Below are 18,974 nucleotides of genomic sequence, written 5' to 3' on the forward strand. Positions count from 1 at the left end.
GGGGGAATTTGAATTTCAAATTTTAAAATTTTGGGGGGAATTTGAATTTCGAATTTTCCAAAAAATTTGGGGGGAATTTGAATTTCGATTTTTTTTACTTTTTGTTCACCTATAAATACAATCACTTATCCATTAAGTTTTCTACATCTTGTTTCTATATTCTCTACATTTTCCTTCTACATTCTTTCCATCTTCTCTCTCCCTTCAATGGATGATAATTTTGAGTTAACAAATATGATCATTCAACAAGAGTTAGAAGATAGGGAAGAAGATGAATTTTTATTTGGATTGTATCTATCAGAGTTACAGGAAAGGGAAAGGGATCAACGACCACGTTCCCGTCATGTTGGTTCTGTTCCGGGTCATCGTACGATAAATCGTAACAGGAAAGATGGTCATGAACGACTGATGCGTGACTATTTTGTTGAGAATCCAATTTATGATGCTGCTACATTCCGAAATCGATATCGCATGAGTCGTGATTTATTTCTTCACATCCTCAATACGTTGGTTGCTCATAATCACTATTTTGCACAAGAGGCAGACGCCTTCGGCAAAATGGGTTTATCGCCACATCAAAAGATAACTGCGGCTATGAGAATGCTTGCTTATGCGACACCAGCAGATGCAATTGACGAATACCTTCGACTTGGAAAGACGACTACAATCGATTCACTACGACAATTTGTATCAACGATCGTCAATGTGTTTGGTCCTCGTTACTTAAGGTCTCCTAATGAATCTGATATTTGTAGGCTTTTAACACTTGGTGAAAAACAAGGATTTCCTGGAATGCTCGGTAGTATAGATTGTATGCATTGGCGATGGAAAAATTGTCCGACCTCATGGCACGGACAGTATACTGGCCATTGCCATAATCCAACAGTCATACTAGAAGCTGTTGCATCGTCGGATCTTTGGATTTGGCATGCATTTTTTGGGTTGCCTGGATCATTGAATGACATCAATGTGTTGGAGCGTTCTCCGGTGTTCGATGCAATTGCCACAGGTAAGGCTCCAACTGTTAATTTTGAGATTAATGGTAAGCATTATGATACGGGTTATTATCTCGCTGATGGGATATATCCACAATGGGGTTGTTTTGTTAAAAGCATACAAAATCCGTTTACTCCACAAGAACAATATTTTACGAGACGTCAAGAATCGGTAAGAAAAGATGTTGAACGAGCCTTTGGTGTATTGCAAGCTCGATTTGCTATCATCCGAGAACCGGCACGTCTTTGGGATGTAGAAACACTAGGTGATATCATGAAGGCATGTATTATATTGCATAACATGATAATCGAAGATGAAGGACCTAATGCGACTAATGATTTTGACGGAAGTATTCCAGAAGAAGTGGTTGTTGGGGGAAATGAAGAAATGTTTAATCGTCTTGGTCGAGTGACAAGCAAAGATTTGCATACACGAATAAGGGCAGATCTTGTACAACACGTGTGGAATACTAAAGATCGCAACGACTAAACGGAACTATTTCCGTTATTATGTATTTCGATTATGTGTTTGTAGGGAGTTATTATGTATTTCGATTATGTGTTTGTAGGGAGTTATTATGTATTTCGATTATGTGTTTGTAGGGAGTTATCATGTATTTCGATTATGTGTTTGTAGGGAGTTATTATGTATTTCGATTATGTATTTGGTTTTCAATCAATGAAGTGCTATTTAAAAAAAATACATAAATTTCGGGTTTAATAAAAAACAACTAAAATTCATACATAACCAAAACAACTAAAATTCAAACATAATCAAAACGAAAAACAAAGTCATACATAATCAAATCAACTAAAATTCATAGATTTTTCTTTTGCCAATTTGAGATCAACATCCTATGAAGAGCAAGTTGTTCGGGAGTCATGTTCGAAGTATCTTTGCCCACCAAGTCTATCCCCATTTGCCACACTTTAGCGTCTACTTTTTTTTCTTCAATGGCTAATTCTTTTTCTTTCATTTCTAATTGTTTGTTTTGAAGTAGTCGATTTTCTTTTTGCGAAATAATGGCTTCATTGATAAGTATATCTCTACTATCTTGTTTCTCCATTTTCTCTTTCCAAAATTCAAGCACCGCGGAAATTTCACTACCTTTGGATTTATCTCTAGCCTCCTTGCTTGCTTTTCTTCCAAGTGGTCTTTGTTGGGTTATTGAGGGAGATCCTTCGTCTTGGTCAAAAGAATTTTTTCTTTTGTGTGACGAAAATTGAGATAAATTTAATGACCATTTGGGATGGTCTTTCAAAATTGTATAACAATGTTCGAACTTAAAATCTTTGTTGCCGTTTTGTTTAAACATCGCCTTTGCGGAATTTATCTACAAAAATAAAATTTTAAAATTTCAAATATGTGTCAAAAATAAATCATAATGTTGTCAAAATGTAAAATAAGAGTAATTACCCGATCATTATCATTTTCTCCGCTTTTTGGGTTCCTTTGCAACAATGCCAAATACCCACAAAACTTCGCGCATTTCTTGTTAATTTCGCCCCAACGACATTTAAGACCTTTTGGTACACGATTTTGATTTGTACGTTCGTTGAAGTGTTCGGTAATTTTGCTCCAAAAAGTACCCCCTCTTTGATCATTACCAATAATCGCATCGGTGGCAATATGCAAATAAGCATGAACGAGCACAATATCATCATCATTAGTATAACGCTTACTAGAAACCGACGACATTGGTGTTTCATTACAATCAAGACTTTCTTCGACCCTTTCTTCGATCCCATCATTGGATAAATTAACTTCATCGACATAATTGAAATCGGAGTTCAACATTTCCACATAGCCTAAATTATGTAAATTGGCATTTGGATCCATTGAAAAAAAAAAATTAATGGAGGAGAAATTGATAGAGAGAGAGAAGAGATGAAAATATGAAATAGATAGAGAGAGAGATAAAATAGAGAGAGAGAAGGAGAATATGAAAAAAAATTGGGGTGGATCCCCTTTTAAAGGGGATCCACCCCAATATTCCCGTTGGGAACTCCCAACGGGAACATTATTGGGGCTGGGAGCCCCCAGCCCGGGCTCCCATTTGGGAGCCTGGGAGCTTGGGGCTCCCTGGGCTCCCGGGTTGGAGTGATGAGGCTGGGGGCTGGGGCTCCCAAATTCAAATTGGGAGCCCCAGCCCCCAGCACGTTGGAGCTGCTCTTAGGTGTATCTCGTGAACTCGTAAACACAGTTTGACAAAAATTGTGGAGTATTACTTTCAAAATTTTATAGCAGGACTTTTTACAAACAAGTTTTCTTGTAAGAGGACCTATCATTTTTTTAATTTGAAGTCATAACAAGATCATTTTTAGCCTTTTGGAAAAGAATTTATAGATAAGAAAAATATAATTCAAACCTTACATTATCGTAAATTAATCGTTGAATCTTCCAAAAATAAAATAAATAAATTTGTGTTGAATAATTATATGTGAACATAGTAAAAGGTAAAATCTTTTGAAAATGTCTCCAAAATGAAATGTAAACGAAAGACATTTTCTTTTGTGCATATTTTCCATAGATTTTCTTTAGACTAATTAACACAAATTTCTCTTTATCTATTTTATCTTTTGGTGGATTTTTTTTTTCCAACAAAAATTAAAATGGAGAAACTGTAATTCTATAAGCAAAAAGTATCCATTTGGTAAGTTTACCAGTTACCACCACATTTTTTAGTTGGACAATTTAAAGCAAGCTCCACAAATTTATCTTGTCAATGGTGGGTGGTGAGATATAAGAATTTGATGTTATTTTACCACCTAACTAGTTATCTCTTTTCAATCCCCAACCACCAAAATACACCATACATTAATTATAAGATCCATCAATCTCTTTTGCTTTCTTACATATTTTGTCCAAACCCTCTCTCTCTCTCTCTCTCTCTATGCATATATAAAGCAATATGGTTTATTAGTGGGGGAAGATTTGAATTTTAGTGACAATGTCAACTTAAAGTCATGCGTGAGTAAAGTCTAAACCCAAATTGGCAATGTAATGGTGACCCTTTATATTTCTTAAATTGACCTATCGCTCATTCTCAATTTTGTCATTAACTTATTGTCCAAGTATATTTGTAGAATCCTATTGATCACAATACAAAGGTCATATTTTACCATTCAATTTTATTTGAGTATTCTCAAAGTAATTCCAATTTTAACAAACCAACTACCTTGTTAGTTGGTCCATTGCCTCTCTAGTAATATAGATCTTTAGGTCAAATTCCTAGCATCATCCTATTCTTAAAGAGGAAGGAGGTCAATGTACATTGCCTACAAATAGGAAGTTGGAATAGATGAAGAGACAAAAGAGTGTTCCTTGAGAAATGAATGGGAAGCTACACTTGGTGGAACTATTAAGTTTTTAAGTATCTAATGTGGCCAAATAGATGATTGGAAGTAGTAAATAGTGTAAGAGCCTATTCCACTTTTTTTTTTTTTTTTGTTGAAGAGCCTATTCCACTTAACTATCTTGAAAATTGACTCGCAAAGAAAAACTTGTTCAAGACTTATCTACTTCACAAATTCTAATTTTTGAGTCATGCTCACCTTAACATTTCAATACTCCCTTTCTACACAGGGTTAATGTTATATAATCCCAATTATGATACAAATGAAAGCTAATTAGGCTTAACTCGTCATGAAAACCGGCTTAAGAGGCTGAGTTTGTCCAAGAGTTGTCTTTATAAATTTTAAGCAAACAGGGATAACACTGATAAAGAAAAGTTGTATATATTATTTGGATGGTCGTGAGATTTCGTTTGTTTGTATGTCTGGGAAGGCTCGAAACTAAATATATTATTGTACAGAAACATCATCGCTTTATATCAAACTTTGCACGCAATTTACAAATTTAATTTGAGATTTCGTCGATCACCCTTCACCATTAGTTAAAGGAGGAGAATGACCCCTGTCCGTTGTGATTTTGAAAAGATTACTTTAAATGGACTGACCCCGAAACATAAATTTGCACACAATATTTGCCTTTTCACCTTATTGATAGGTCCATTAACATTTCATCTTAGATCTTTTATAACATAACTTAAACTAATTCTTGTTAATTTTACGGATGTTTTTGCATGTGACATTCTAGTCTGTGTATTAGGTGAGCGATTCTCTTGATTAATTTTTGTTTATTTATGATGAGCGACTCCTCTCATATAAATCAAAATAGAAAATTAGAAATGCATGTATGGACAAGAAGTTAATTCCCATTAGCCTGGAGTGACATGAACAAATGTCCTATCAGCTAATATGTCTTATTATATAGACTAGCTCTTTAAGTTATAGGAGAGGTCATATAATCAACATTTGAAAATAATATGATTGTGTGTTAACTTTACTAATTAAGATAAAGTTTTTATGATGTATTCGTTAGTAATAGCTTATATTTTGTGTTTCTGTCACACAAACTAAAATTCTATTTGACTAAATAGAGACCCTTCCAGTTGCGAATTAAGATTTAGTTGAATTGTTATATATAATTCGGGTAGCCTTTTAGAGAACCTAAAATCAATCAACGTTTTTCAAATACACCAATGAACTCGGTGTTAACTTAATAAATAGATTTTTCCATTGAATTTGTAGCCTTTTGGGCGCCCAAAAGAAACTCTTGTCTATATATCTACTAAAAGATGTTACAAGAAAAGTAAAAAGATAATAATATATTGAGTTAATTCCTATATGGCCCCCTACTTTGTGACCAGCTTCTTTTGTGGTCCCTTTTTTTTCGTAAATTCAAATATGGGCCCCTATTTTCAAGTAAATGTCAATACTACCCTTCTTAATTCTAAATTTAAAACATTTAAAAAAACTTATTTCCACCTCACCCCTCTCTCTCTCTCCACCTCATCTCTCTCTACAACTCACCCCTCTCTCTCTCTCCAATTCACCTCTCTCTCTTCCAACTCACCTCTCTCTCTCTCTCTCCAACTCACTCCTCTCTCTCTCCAACTCACCTTCATCTTCTCCGATTAAAGTCGTCGGCCAGAAAATTTTCCGGCCGGCGACCTCTAAAAAAGAAAAAAAAAAAAATTTCCTCTCATCTCTCTCTAAAAACTCCGGCGAAGGGGGTTTCCCTTCGCCGGAGCCGTGAACAGACCGATCTGGTCTGCTCGTGAACAGACCAGATCGGTCTGTTCACGGCTCCGGCGAAGGGAAACCCCCTTCGCCGGAGTTTTTAGAGAGAGAGAGATGAGAGGAAATTTTTTTTTTTTTTAGGTCGCCGGCCGGAAAATTTTCCGGCCGGCGACTTTAATCGGAGAAGATGAAGGTGAGTTGGAGAGAGAGAGAGAGGAGTGAGTTGGAGAGAGAAAGAGAGGTGAATTGGAGAGAGAGAGAGAGAGGGGTGAGTTGTAGAGAGAGATGAGGTGGAGAGAGAGAGGGGTGAGGTGGAAATAAGTTTTTTTAAATGTTTGAAATTTAGAATTAAGAAGGGTAGTATTGACATTTACTTGAAAATAGGGGACCATATTTGAATTTACGAAAAAAAGGGGGCCATAAAGGAAGCTAGTCACAAAGTAGGGGCCGTATAGGAATTAACTCTAATATATTCCTTGTCTTAACTATTTCATATGAATCATTTCTACATTAGTCAATAAATGGACATTTACTCTAAAATCATTATCCATATCTTTTCCACTAATGAAAGTATATATTTTAGTTCAACAAAGAAAAAAAGAAAAGAAAGTATATATTTCAATATGGCTTCTTTACAGTTTACACTATTGACAGAGAGAAACAAATTATTTAAAATATTCATTGCATCACCAGCAAGGGACGGTATTTTATATTATTTGTTGTATCAGGAAATTGTGATATTCTTTCCCCACATACTAGGAATAATAATCTAGTGATGTAACATTAATAATGATAATAAATTATTTTAGTGTTGGGTTTAATCAAGAATATAATTTGTAGAGATTTATTTTATCCGTAGATTATTTAATTCATAATTCCAATTTTTTTTTACGTCAAACATGATCCTAGTATATTGCCAAAATAATAAGTTTAAGAGAGTAAACTCATTTACCAATTGTTGAGATGTAAACTTAAAGTGAACTTTGATGCGGGTTGTAAGGAAGGGCAAGCAAAGCTTGCAGCTGTTTGCAGAACCTCAACCGGTGACTTTGTAATGGCCTTGACTCACGAAACAAGCGCTACATCGGCACTTGAAGCTGAAGCTAAAGCAACACTTTTAGCCTCAATGTTAGCTGCAGACTTACCTCAATATGATTTTATTATCGAAGGGGACGCCTTGAATGTGGTAACGGCTTGCTCAAACCTAGAAGACGATATACCATGGAAGATTCGATCTATTGTGCTTGATATTAAAAATAATACTGCACTTCTCAATAAGTGTAGTTTTGCTTATTGCCCGAGAAATGCGAATAAAGTCGCACATTTGCTAGCTAATTCTTATACTAGAAACAATTCTGACACACCAAGTGTATTGATTACGGTTCCTGAGAGTATTGTAAGTCAGTTGGAGACAGATAAATCCAACATTTCTATGATTTGAGATTAAATAAAGTTAGGCTGAGCCTATTTTCATCAAAAAAAAAATTATTGAGATGTAAACTCGATTACCATTGTGGGCTTTATGGGTTCGACTACACTACTAAAAGAGAAGTACTTAAAAAATGATAATCTTTGGTCTCATGTTATAAAAAATACAAGTACCAATACATGGAAGAGTATGATGAAGATGAGACAAATTATTGTAGATAGAATGTGTTATTCGATTGGGAATGATAAAACCATTAAAATCTCCTTTCAACAAAAAAAACCATTAAAATCTCCGATGACCCATGGACACCTAATTTTTAGGATAAAAAATACAAACTATATTTTTCTTGTCCATAGCTCTTTCTTCACGACCATCACCACCACCACTACAATCTATTGACAGGTAGCAGAGAGATAAAAGGTGGTCATCGGTGGTAAGGCAAATAATTGACCAAGTCAAGAAGTCGATAGAATACGATAAAGAATAAACAGGTCGACTTAAATCTAAGTAATCAAGAAGGCGAATCCAAATTCTCTAAGTCCATAACTGGGAGGTCAATACGAATCTCCTAGGCGTCTTACGCATTGCTTTGACTCTAAAACGAATCAGGCCAGTCCTTATTAAAACTCTGATATGGATATTAGAATAACAAAGGAAGCTTACAAGACTCAGACCTACATCTTAAAATTTCGTGCTGTCGAATGACACAAGAAGGGAAACGAGCCTAGATTCTTCAACTTAAGCCCTGACCTAGATTGAGGTTTGAAAAAGAGAAAGAACGACCAACCGTATAAGCATGGTCAACTCGAGCTCTAAGGAAAGTCTGAACGTCGCAACGAGACGTGGAAGACCAACACACGATAGAAGCCCACTTTCTCTATGCGATCCGCAAATTGCCTGAGGATCTTTCAGTGTTAGAAGATACAGAATCATGATCTTACCGACCATCAACGCCTGACTCTATCTAAGCTGGTGTCTTACCACCACATCATCTCAACCTTTCACTATGGTCGGTCAACCAAACTTATATGGACATCACAGGTTCACCCTAATTAGAGTATGGGTTTATCTTCTAAACTCAGACATTTGAATTCAATCCTTTAACAGCAAAAATACCCCACTGACTTGTGCGTTAGAGATATTTCTAAGTTTTTTGCAGATTCTGTATCTCAAATCATCACAAATTAAATGTTCATTATATGTTCGTTGATTCTTCATTACCTGAATGATATCCTAAAACCACTTTTGGACATCATCAGTCGGAGTTGGTGGTGGTTGGCGACGACAATAATTGTTGTTGGTGGTAAAGAAGATAAAATGAGAAATAAACATAAACAAAAGAAAGATTAAGGAATTTCCAGTTGAACACTCCGGGGTATTTCTGTCTCTATAATGTCTGAAAATTGCACTATATTTACTTCAAATTTTTGTGTATGGGATGTTTCTTCCATTTTCAAGACACCTATCATTAGCGAACAACTACTTGATTAGTTGGTTGTGTATCAACTCCAAAAATCAGGAGATCACTAACTCAATTCACGTGAATCGATCTTCGTCGATTTGTGTTAAAAAGTATAAATGAAGTAAATATTTTCATGCTCCTAGTATAGTCTTAAAGATATTTATATAGTATTTAGGGTCCAAAAATGATGATGATAGTTAGTGTTTAAGGTATTTCTTCATCTACACCATACTGATTGTAAGGAGAATTTTCTTTTTGGCTGCCTTATTGTGAAAAAGTGACATCCTTTTGGATCAAGCTAGTAAATATTCTTTGCCTAACCCTAGTATCACAAAGTAGGTCCACCAAAGAGTGTTAAATGGGTCGACTTGTGTGGGATCCACAATCTCTAAAATTTTCCCGTTTGGGTTATAATGTCGGTCCCAAGTGGTAGTGGTCCCACTTATCAAAATAACCCTCTTGTTGGGAATATTTAGTGATCTAAGAAATCACGCCTTCCAAAGCTTCAAAGATAAATAAGTACTAGTACTATTAAACATAATTAACCCTTAATTTTTTAACCTTTTTCTTCTAATTAAATCTTAATAGTATATTGTTTTTAACAGTTTTAACCTAATCTTATTACAATTTTAATATTATCATTTACTCTAATTTTGTCTTCTCTTGGTCTCTCTCTAATCTTACCTAGTCTCTTTCTCTCTCTCTCTCTAAAAAAACCCCCCCAAAAAATACTCCATCTTGGAAAAATTTAGGGCAATGCTTAGATTCTTCACCGGTTATTACCACCACCAAAATCATCTAAACTTCTGCACTTTTTGCTTTCCTCAGTTTCATTCTTCTTCTTCTTGTTTTGTTTCTCTCTCTAGAATTTCTTATCCCCAACCTTTCAAATTAGAAATCTTATCGTCTTCATCTTTGACAATCAACAGTTGAAATTGTACGGAAATCACGAGGACCGCTAAATTGTGTTGTGGGTAGAGATCGAAATCTCCAATTCATCAAATGTCTTGTGAAGAAAGGAATACTGAATGCATATCTTATGCAGGTTAAATGTTAGTTCCCGGGGATCTAGGGTTTCCGGGCTTTTTGATCTTTTTCTTCCTAGTTCCGGTTATAGGATTGTTAATCCGTCGGCAATGGAGGATTTCAGAGGAAAGAAACTTAGAGATCATGAGACTTATGGCTATGGCTTCAGAAGAGGCGAAAAGGGTTGAATATGAAGCTTCAATTGAATATGGTACTGTTCCAATTGTGTATCAGTGCGCTTTGTGTTTTGCCCCAACTACTACTCGTTGTTCTAGATGTAAAGCTGTTCGTTACTGGTAATCTTCGTTCCCCTTAATTGAATTATTCTATTTGATTCTAAGGTTTGGGATATTTGGATGACTTGTAAAAAAAAATTAGGGTTAGGTTCTATTTGCTCATAACTTGAAATTTGTATGATTCTGTATCTCATTCATTTCAATTAGTTTGGAATTTGATTTCCTGTGCATGAAAGTTCCCCAATTTAATGAAAAATGGGGCAAAATATGGGAAATTGGAGGTGGAATGAGGGTGATGATTAGTTTGGAATTTCATTTCCTGTGCATGAAAATCCCCAATTTAATGAAAAATGGGGCAAAATATGGGAAATTGGAGGTGGAATGAGGGTTATGATTAGTTTGGAATTTCATTTCCTTTACAGTAGGCATGATGTGTATGTATTAAAATTGTTCGCAAATTATGTGATTTGGAGTATGGTACATTTAGTTTGTTTCATGCAATATTCACATCTGAATTTGCATTTTACAGCTCTGGAAAGTGTCAAATTATTCATTGGAGACAAGGTCACAGAGAAGAATGTCGTCCTCCAAGTTCCAATATTCAGCTTAATAGTCTAGGAGGCAACTCTGGTCGAAACACAATATTAGAAGGAGAAAAGCAGGAATTTATTGACAATGATTTGGTTGTGGGAAAGAATTCGGATTTTAAATCACTCAATACATTTCCCAGGGAAGCTGGATCACCTGAATCAAGTGGGATACCTGCACTTTCACGTGGTAAGCAGGATGCCGAAGTTGGGTCTTCAGGGGATGTTAGAGTAGCAGATATCATTTCAGTATCTTCAAGTAAGTTGGTTGGCAGTGCTAAACCCACCAGCACTATTAGTTTGGATGATGTTTCTGCTGGGGAGTTACCTGTTTCAAGCAGTCCTGACAGATCAGAGGCGACTTTAGGGTCTACTATCAAAGGACTTGATAAAAAACATGATGTGGATGACACTGAGATTACTGTAATCCCTGCTTCGAAGTTAAATAACTTAGAGGGATCCATGGATAGCTTTTCTTGTCAAATTAATTCAAGTAAAGCTACTCGCGGCCGTAGTTCTGCAATTGGCGATAGTAGAAGAACTAGCTCTTCGGATTCAAGTTTCAAAAGTTCTAAGATTTCACCAAATTATGAGCCTTCTAAGATTAAACTTGATTCCTCGAAGGGGGCAATTGATTCTGATGAGCCTAGAAATGATGTCAAGGGTGAGTTTAACCGGTCCTATTCCAAGAAAGGCGCAAATGCTGATTCTGGTGATCAGTTACAGTTTTCCTTCAACCCCACTCAGCATGCTGTTACGAGTTCACACCCAGAATATTCTATACCCAACACTTTGAAGTCTGAGATTGCATATCCGGTTACTTTGGAGAATAAATCGCTTGTTCGTGAGGCGAGAGTTGCACAGGTTGACAGAAACAAACCAGTCTATCATTTTTCGAGGTCAGCTTCAGTAAATAGTAACAGTTCTAGTAATTCCAAGCATTTAAAGCCTAAAGCAGTCAGATCGCTTTCATTGAGCGAGGCTAATGGTAATGTGCCTTCTGCTACTGGAGAGCACTCAGTTGTGAATAGTAAGGTGTCAAAGGCAGGCGATGTACAAGAAGCGGGTAGTAGGTTATCTCAAACTGCAAGTACCTTACAGAATGCTGGTAATGGCTTAAAAACATCCATGCAAAAAGTTGTTCAGCAGTTTAAGGGAGCTAAGCCTGAAAAACCCTATTTATTAGGGCTTGGAACTCATGCAGCTGGAAAGCGAAGTTACAAGGTTTGCGTACGACCCATTCTCTTTTATTCTTGAGTTAAGAACTTATCTTCTAGGACATTTGTTATACTCGTTGCCTTTCCTGTTTCTTTTTGTAGATGTTGTTTCCGTATGACCTGTTTGTCAAGCTTTATAACAAGGACAAAGCAGAACTCTACCCATGCGGCCTCACAAACTGTGGTAATAGGTAAAGTAGAATATTTCCTTTTGACCTTGCTGTGTAAAGTTGCTGTCTCCTCCATTGCCCACCCTTGTTCTCTTGAAATGTCATTGTCGAATTAGTTGTATAACTATTTTCTGGTTACTAGAGTTTGATTGTTAGTGTATTACTCTGCATGGTGTTTAAAATATCTTTATGTTAATCTCTTCTGCAGCTGCTATGCTAATGCTGTGCTTCAATGCTTGGCATTTACTCGGCCTCTTACTGCTTATTTTCTACAAGGACTTCATTCTAAAGCATGTACATTTCTTATCTTTTACCAAATTTATTTTTTGTTTTTTAATTGATTTCATAATCTACAATATTGATTTGTAGGTCATACATATTCTTATCGACCTCCCTTTTGTTACGTTTCTCATTACAATCAGGCCGTAGAGAAGGATGGTGCTTTACTTGTGAGTTGCAGAATCTTGTTCTTATGGCAAAGGAAGGAAGGATGGTGCTTTCTCCAGTTGCAATTCTCTCCCAATTAAACAGCATTGGGAGTAGTCTTGGTAATGGGAGGGAAGAAGATGCCCATGAGTTCTTAAGGTGAGCCATTTACTTGCGGCAGTTCTAGAACCGGTTTGATTCTGTTATATACTGTTAATATAATTTTTGGTGTTCTATTGTCGAATGTTTGATTTTGGCAGGTATGCTATCGATAAAATGCAGTCTGATTGCCTCAAGGAAGCAAGTACAAATACAAGCCCGATAGCAGAAGAAACAACTCTTGTAGGCCTGATATTTGGGGGTTATCTTCGATCGGAGGTAATTCAGTGTTCCTTCTGATGATAATGGTCACATTCTTATACATCTATGAACACTTTTGTGGTTCAGTAAAATCAAATGATGTGATTGTAACTTTGTAAAATTGGTGGTCGGAAGTGCAGATAAAATGTATGAAGTGCCGAGGGAAATCTGAGAAACATGAGCGCATGATGGATCTTACTGTTGAAATAGAGGGGGATATTGCAACTCTAGAAGATGCACTTGGGAAATTTACAGCCATCGAAATCTTGGATGAACAAAATAAGTACCATTGCAGCAGGTTCGTTTTTATAGAAGTTCTTTTTTTTTGCCACTTTCACTTCCGTTGGTATCCTAGTAATCTTACCAATATTCAGATACCAATTTTTGGTGTCGTAACTAGTATGTTATAGGACAGACTTTCGATTATAAAAACTAGGTATATATTTTTCAATCTGAACAGAACTTCCACTTCACGTATATGGTGTTTCAACTTTCACATTGTATCAAAAACGTTTGTTTGTTCTAATTTGTTCAAATTTGGGGAGACGGGGACAAGTTACCAACTATCTAATTTGCCTTTCCACAGTTCCCCACTGATTTTGAGTTGAATAGGTCATATCTCGACTTGATGTTTATTAAGTTTGATTCAGTTTCTACATTTATCAGTACCATTTGATTGATCAATATCTATCTCAATCTAATTCCAAATCGCTCGCACTTAGTAATAGCTCATATGACTTAATTTGCCAGGCTTAGTTTATAAATGTTACCACTGAAGTAAGAACATTAGTTGTCTAATCACTTACTGCTAAAAGTCTTCTGTCTCAGATGTAAATCTTATGAGAAAGCCAAAAAGAAGTTGACTGTGTTCGAGGCTCCTAATGTCCTTACAATCGTTTTAAAGCGCTTTCAGGTAATAATTATTATGGTAGCACTTCTTTTCTCCTGTTATTTCAGTCTCGTTATGCTTACGTTTATGTAATCTTGTTACAGTCTGGTAAATTTGGGAAGCTTAATAAATCAGTTCGCTTTCCAGAAGTCCTGGACTTGGCTCCATATATGAGCGGGAGTGACGACAACTCGCCTGTATATAGTCTGTATGCTGTGGTAGTTCACTTGGATATCATGAATGCTGCATTTTCTGGACATTATGTGTGTTATGTCAAGAATAGCCAGGGGAAGTGGTTCAAGATTGATGACAGTACTGTATGTTCCAAAACTCATTAACGTTTAAACAAGCTTTAATGTTAATTGTTGTCCTTTGAATTAAAATCAGCCTTCTTAGACTGTTGGCTCAGGTGGATTTTTTATTCTAGGAGATAACATAGGACTTAACGACGTATTGGAATTTGTGAATCTTACGTTGAAGTAACTAGGCTGATTAGCTTACCAGCTTTCATATTCTTACAATTTCTATATTTCATATATGACTGAAACCTGAAATGATACAGGTAAAACCCGTGGAGCGTGATAGAGTCTTGTCAAAAGAGGCATACATGCTCCTTTATGCAAGGTGCATATGTTCAAAATTTTCCTATTCATTACAAGCTATAATGAAAAATCTGGGTATTGTTCTTGAGCATTTCTAATTTTCTCAATTTATAGGTGCTCGCCTAGGGCCCCAGGCTTGATACGAAGTGCAATGCTATCTCACGAGAGCAAGAGTAAACCACTACACTTCTTCGAATCAGTGCCTTCTAGTAATGGTGGAAAGAATGCCTTGTCAAGAGCAAGACCACCACGATCTGTAATTTCAAGTGCTGTCCCTTCCATTGCTCATTGTAATCACGAAGACTGCAGAAAAAAAGACAGGCCAGCTATTTTAGAGGGTATCCAATCATTTGACAGAAGATACCATATAATGAACCAGCAAATTCCAAGGGGAGAAGATTCATCTTCGTCAAGTGATAGTTGTTCTCTCTTCAGCTGCTCTGATGAAGGCTCATGTAGTACTGAAAGCACCAGGGAGTCGATAACAGCAGATGAATTCTTGTCTGATTATATATTTGGCAACACAGTTTGTAGTTCGAATAGCCCATTAAGGGTTTCGGATGAATCAAATAGTTCTTCACCATTATCATCTTCTTCTTTCGCGGTCTCACCTGAAACAAGTTGGACGAGAAGGGTAGCAGAAGATGAAGAGGATAGAGATCGGCGAGAGAAGGGAAATAATCCCATTTTATACTCTGACAGAACAAGTGATCGATGTAAAAAGTTAAACCGTAGTAGTAGTAATAGGGAAAGTAGTGATTCAGAAAGAATAGCAGGGTGGGGTAATTCTATAGATGTGAGATCTGGTTTATCATTGAGAAGGTCTACTAAAGAAAAAACAACTCAACCATTTAATTGAAATGGTTTTCTTTTGTTATTTATCATAAGTTGGATAGTTCAATCAATGGAAATAGAGATATCCTCATGTTTTGTTCTTTTGAAGTTTACAGTCCTAGTTATCCTTGAAATGAAGATGTCTGTTCATCTCTATGAGAGAGAGAGAGATGAATTTGAGTGGACTTCAAATCAGGGCACGAAAAAGGAACCAAGAACAACATTTTTTTTTTGATGAAAATAGGCCTCGCCTATACTTTATTAATGCTCAATAATGAATGATAGGTCAGCTTTATCAGCCATCATCAATTGGTTTACAATGCAAAAAGGAGGAACACAAAATTCTAAAGGGACGTCAATAACAACGTAACGTTTAATTGCGAGCGCGCCAAAATCTGAGCAACTTGATTTGCACTTCTGTAACGTTTAATTGCGAGCGCGCCAAAATCTGAGCAACTTGATTTGCACTTCTCGGACAGAAAGAGAATATTTCTTCTTTATGTCCATTACCAAGGTTCTAATTCTCCATGGTATATCTTCATCCTTCCCTGACCATGCCTTAATAACATTTACGGCATCACCTTCTAATGTGCACTTATGCTTATACTGGTGGACGCCAGTCGTCATTTTCAAGGCAAGTTGAGCTGCCTTCATTTCAGCCCCAAGAGCTGTCGACGTAGAAGCTGAAAGAAGAGAAGCCACTACCATTTCTCCCTCTTCATTACGACACACTGCTGCCATATATGTTTGTCCTTCTTTAAAAGCAGCATCAAAATTGATTTTAAGTTCATCATTTGGCGGTGGAGTCCAATTCAAATTTTTAACTCCCCCTTGCATAACTGGTTCACTAATCAACTCAACACTTCCAGTCGAGAAGTCTTTCACCATATTTGTTGCTTCAATAATGATCTGTCGGCTGTGATAGGGCGTCCTTCAAACACTAATTTATTTCGTGTCTTCCACATATACCACATTACATAAATGCATAATGCAATAGTACCTTCTCTTCTTCAACTAGCCATTGACATAAAATATTTTGAATGTTTTCCATATCTTCTAACCGCAAGTTTAATGGGGTACACAACCAAGTTTCCCTTGCTAATCGATATGTTCGAAATAGGTGATCTAATCGGTACGCAAGAGAATCTTATACTGCTGAATTACGGAAAAAGTTCCCTCATCTTCCCGACATGACCCATGGTTTTTCATTGGATTGCTTTCCGTGCCTAGTTGAGGTGGATGATAAGGGCTAAATTGTCTACTATAATGTATGCAAGGGAAGTACTTCGTCAAAAAAAGAGTAAAATAATGTAAAATCTGAGTCAGATCTCAGATCTGAAATAAGGAGGAAACAATACCACCTAAGTTTATATGCTTCACCAAACAAAACAGATAGGTATAAAGATAGAACTCAAACCCAAAGTTGACGATCTTTCACGACAGATAGATTATCAGGTACTCCAACATTTTACTTTTATCATTCCTTTATTTTTCTCATATTTAATCGACCACCTTTTCCCCAATTCCATTTTTTTTTCATGGCTTCAATTGGATTATGTTGATTTTTAGGGTTCCAATGTCTAAATTTCATTATAAGAATTATAAAAAAAGAAGTTTATTTTGAGTATTGAATATTGATTGAGAATGTAATTCTGGGTTTCTGTTTGTTATTGAAACTAGGGTTTGAATTCTTCAAAGTCCTTGATAAACAAATGACAGTGAGTTTAACTCCGTACTACTTGAAACTGAACCCTAGAATCCCAGCTTCTCTATTCATATTCGCAGGAGCCAATAAGAAAACTATGGTTACCACAACTTCATCCACTGCCAATGTGAAGAACGACCCAGATTCGTATACGACGATTAGTGAAAGAATTACTTTTGAGAAAGAAATAAAGCGTAGTAAATTCATTGCCATTGCTGGACACATCTCTGATGAGCAATCTGTTCATTCATTTCTCTCTGAGGTGATTTTCGGCTCAATTACTATTGTTTGTCTTTTCTCATTGTCTGAATCTGACTCGTCATAATCAAATGGTCCTCGAATAAACCCAAATCAACCATTTAGACGAGTTAGCCATCATGATTTAGACAAAAGCAAACACTCCAAATTCTGATTCAAGTCAATTCGTACCTTGAGTCAGATTTAGGATCCGACTTAGAGAAAAAATTAATACTAGTTAGAGATAGTTCATTTAGTGTTTTGTTATCTAAATGATGAAACTTTTTTAGGTACGAGATCCGCGTGCCACCCATAATTGTTGGGCCTATAAGGTACACATACTGCAACTTATTTATGGTTTTGTGGAGTATTATCGATTTTAGTCCTTTGATGCTTGTTTGTTCTTTGTTGATAAATGTAGCTAGGAGATCAGTATCGATGCAATGATGATGGTGAACCATCGGGTACAGCTGGAAAACCAATATACTCTGCAATTGATTCGTCTGGAATTGATAGAGTGATGGTGGTTGTTATCAGGTTGCTGCAATTTCTAATGTTATCTTGTGGGTTTTGGCATCTTAGTTATGGTCAAGTAATTAGCGTAATCATCCACATTCTGTTTTGACTTAAAAGGTTTTCAGGTTTTTTGGAGGTATTAAGCTAGGAACTGGAGGACTGGTTAGGGCTTATGGAGGTGTCACCTCGGAATGCCTCAAGAATGCACCGACTTGTCTTGTCAAATCTAAAGTAATGAAGTAGTTGCATGGTTAATTGGTTATGTCTTCCTTTAATACAATCTAGCCGTGGCTTCCTGGTAGAAGTATGTCTGTGAGCCAGTATTCACATTTCCTTGCCTTTCTTGTAGGTCCAAATAGATATGGAGGTACCTTTCGATCTGTTAGGAGTTGTTTATCATCAGGTAAGATTGGTCTAACATTTTAGGATAGAAGAATTATCAACTTGTAGCTGCTCCCACCTGCCTCTATGTTTTTCGTGTATTGCAATATCATCACGATTAACATGAAAGTTCGCCCATGAACTTTTGTTCGGCCAGACGTTCCTGAGACTTTAGTACTAAGAAATCTATGTTTTAATTCAGAGAATAGCATAGTTTTCATAATCATGACTTGAGTGACACAGACTTGATGTACTCGACCTGAAGTTTGGTACAATGGAATTTCGAAGAATTTCTTATAGCACGCTTTCTTTTTAAAAAGTGATTAAATTGAGAACTGATGAGAATATCTCAGTCGCAACTTTGATGTATTCTATGTTGTTGTGGTTTTACTGAGTCATCTCTTGGTTGTCAACAGTTGCAATCTTTCCAAGTTGAAGACATAAAGCAGGATTATGACTCTGATAAAGATGGTATCACAATCGTTAGTTTCATGGTGGATTATGATCGTGTTGAAGGTCTGGAAGATGCAATCAAAGCCAACTGCAGCAGACAACTAGTCTTGTCCAAACGCTAACGCAAACGGACATGCCCGTGTGCCTAGCCCTTCTAGTGTGGGGATCTAATAGATCCGGATTAGTATAGAAGAAAAATTGGTATCTGGGTTGATATGTAAATATACTGTTAATCATTTATCTTTACTGTATCAAGATTTACTTGTTCACAGTTTTGACATTATTAAAGTTTGAAGAACAATCAATACAGATGGGATATATCAGGTACTTATTGATCATTATTTTATAAACTTGTAGCTAACAA

The 18,974-nt window shown here is 36.3% G+C and overlaps 2 protein-coding genes across 3 annotated transcripts; both read left to right on the forward strand.

Annotated features, from left to right (window-relative positions):
* The first annotated feature begins 9,415 nt into the window (after nt 1-9,415).
* LOC147533146 (ubiquitin carboxyl-terminal hydrolase 17-like) lies at nt 9,416-15,419 on the forward strand. 2 transcript variants are annotated; one of them, XM_086647553.1, is made up of 11 exons: nt 9,416-10,293; nt 10,763-12,044; nt 12,140-12,228; nt 12,416-12,501; nt 12,630-12,792; nt 12,894-13,011; nt 13,134-13,291; nt 13,822-13,906; nt 13,987-14,199; nt 14,445-14,506; nt 14,599-15,419. In XM_086647553.1, exons 1-11 carry the CDS (start codon nt 10,022-10,024, stop codon nt 15,341-15,343), a joined length of 3,273 nt encoding a protein of 1,090 aa, XP_086503679.1. In that variant the 5' UTR covers nt 9,416-10,021; the 3' UTR covers nt 15,344-15,419. The 2 variants fall into 2 exon arrangements, with proteins under 2 accessions (XP_086503679.1, XP_086503680.1); XM_086647554.1 differs by having other exon boundaries at nt 9,637-10,514; nt 10,610-12,044.
* Nucleotides 15,420-16,425: 1,006 nt separating this feature from the next.
* LOC147533147 (ribosomal protein S5 domain protein) lies at nt 16,426-18,951 on the forward strand. The gene is made up of 7 exons (XM_086647555.1): nt 16,426-16,773; nt 16,999-17,285; nt 17,551-17,592; nt 17,682-17,797; nt 17,902-18,007; nt 18,126-18,179; nt 18,574-18,951. The coding sequence occupies exons 2-7, from the start codon at nt 17,031-17,033 to the stop codon at nt 18,730-18,732; spliced, it is 732 nt and encodes a 243-aa protein (XP_086503681.1). The 5' UTR covers nt 16,426-16,773; nt 16,999-17,030; the 3' UTR covers nt 18,733-18,951.
* Nucleotides 18,952-18,974: the final 23 nt, after the last annotated feature.

Source organism: Eschscholzia californica, unplaced genomic scaffold (genome assembly GCF_041429995.1).
Source record: "Eschscholzia californica isolate CP2 unplaced genomic scaffold, dmEscCali1.0.p SCAF_6, whole genome shotgun sequence".
Classification (NCBI taxonomy): Eukaryota; Viridiplantae; Streptophyta; class Magnoliopsida; order Ranunculales; family Papaveraceae; genus Eschscholzia; species Eschscholzia californica.

Excerpts from the sequence above, each read along its gene's own strand:
- LOC147533146 (XM_086647553.1), top strand. The coding sequence starts at position 10,022 with ATGTTAGTTCCCGGGGATCTAGGGTTTCCGGGCTTTTTGATCTTTTTC. Across the intron at positions 10,294-10,762 it reads TGTAAAGCTGTTCGTTACTG|CTCTGGAAAGTGTCAAATTA; the intron begins GTAATCTTCGTT and ends TGCATTTTACAG. Across the intron at positions 12,229-12,415 it reads CTCACAAACTGTGGTAATAG|CTGCTATGCTAATGCTGTGC; the intron begins GTAAAGTAGAAT and ends TCTCTTCTGCAG.
- LOC147533147 (XM_086647555.1), top strand. The coding sequence starts at position 17,031 with ATGACAGTGAGTTTAACTCCGTACTACTTGAAACTGAACCCTAGAATC. Across the intron at positions 17,593-17,681 it reads ATAATTGTTGGGCCTATAAG|CTAGGAGATCAGTATCGATG; the intron begins GTACACATACTG and ends TGATAAATGTAG. Across the intron at positions 18,008-18,125 it reads CTTGTCTTGTCAAATCTAAA|GTCCAAATAGATATGGAGGT; the intron begins GTAATGAAGTAG and ends CCTTTCTTGTAG.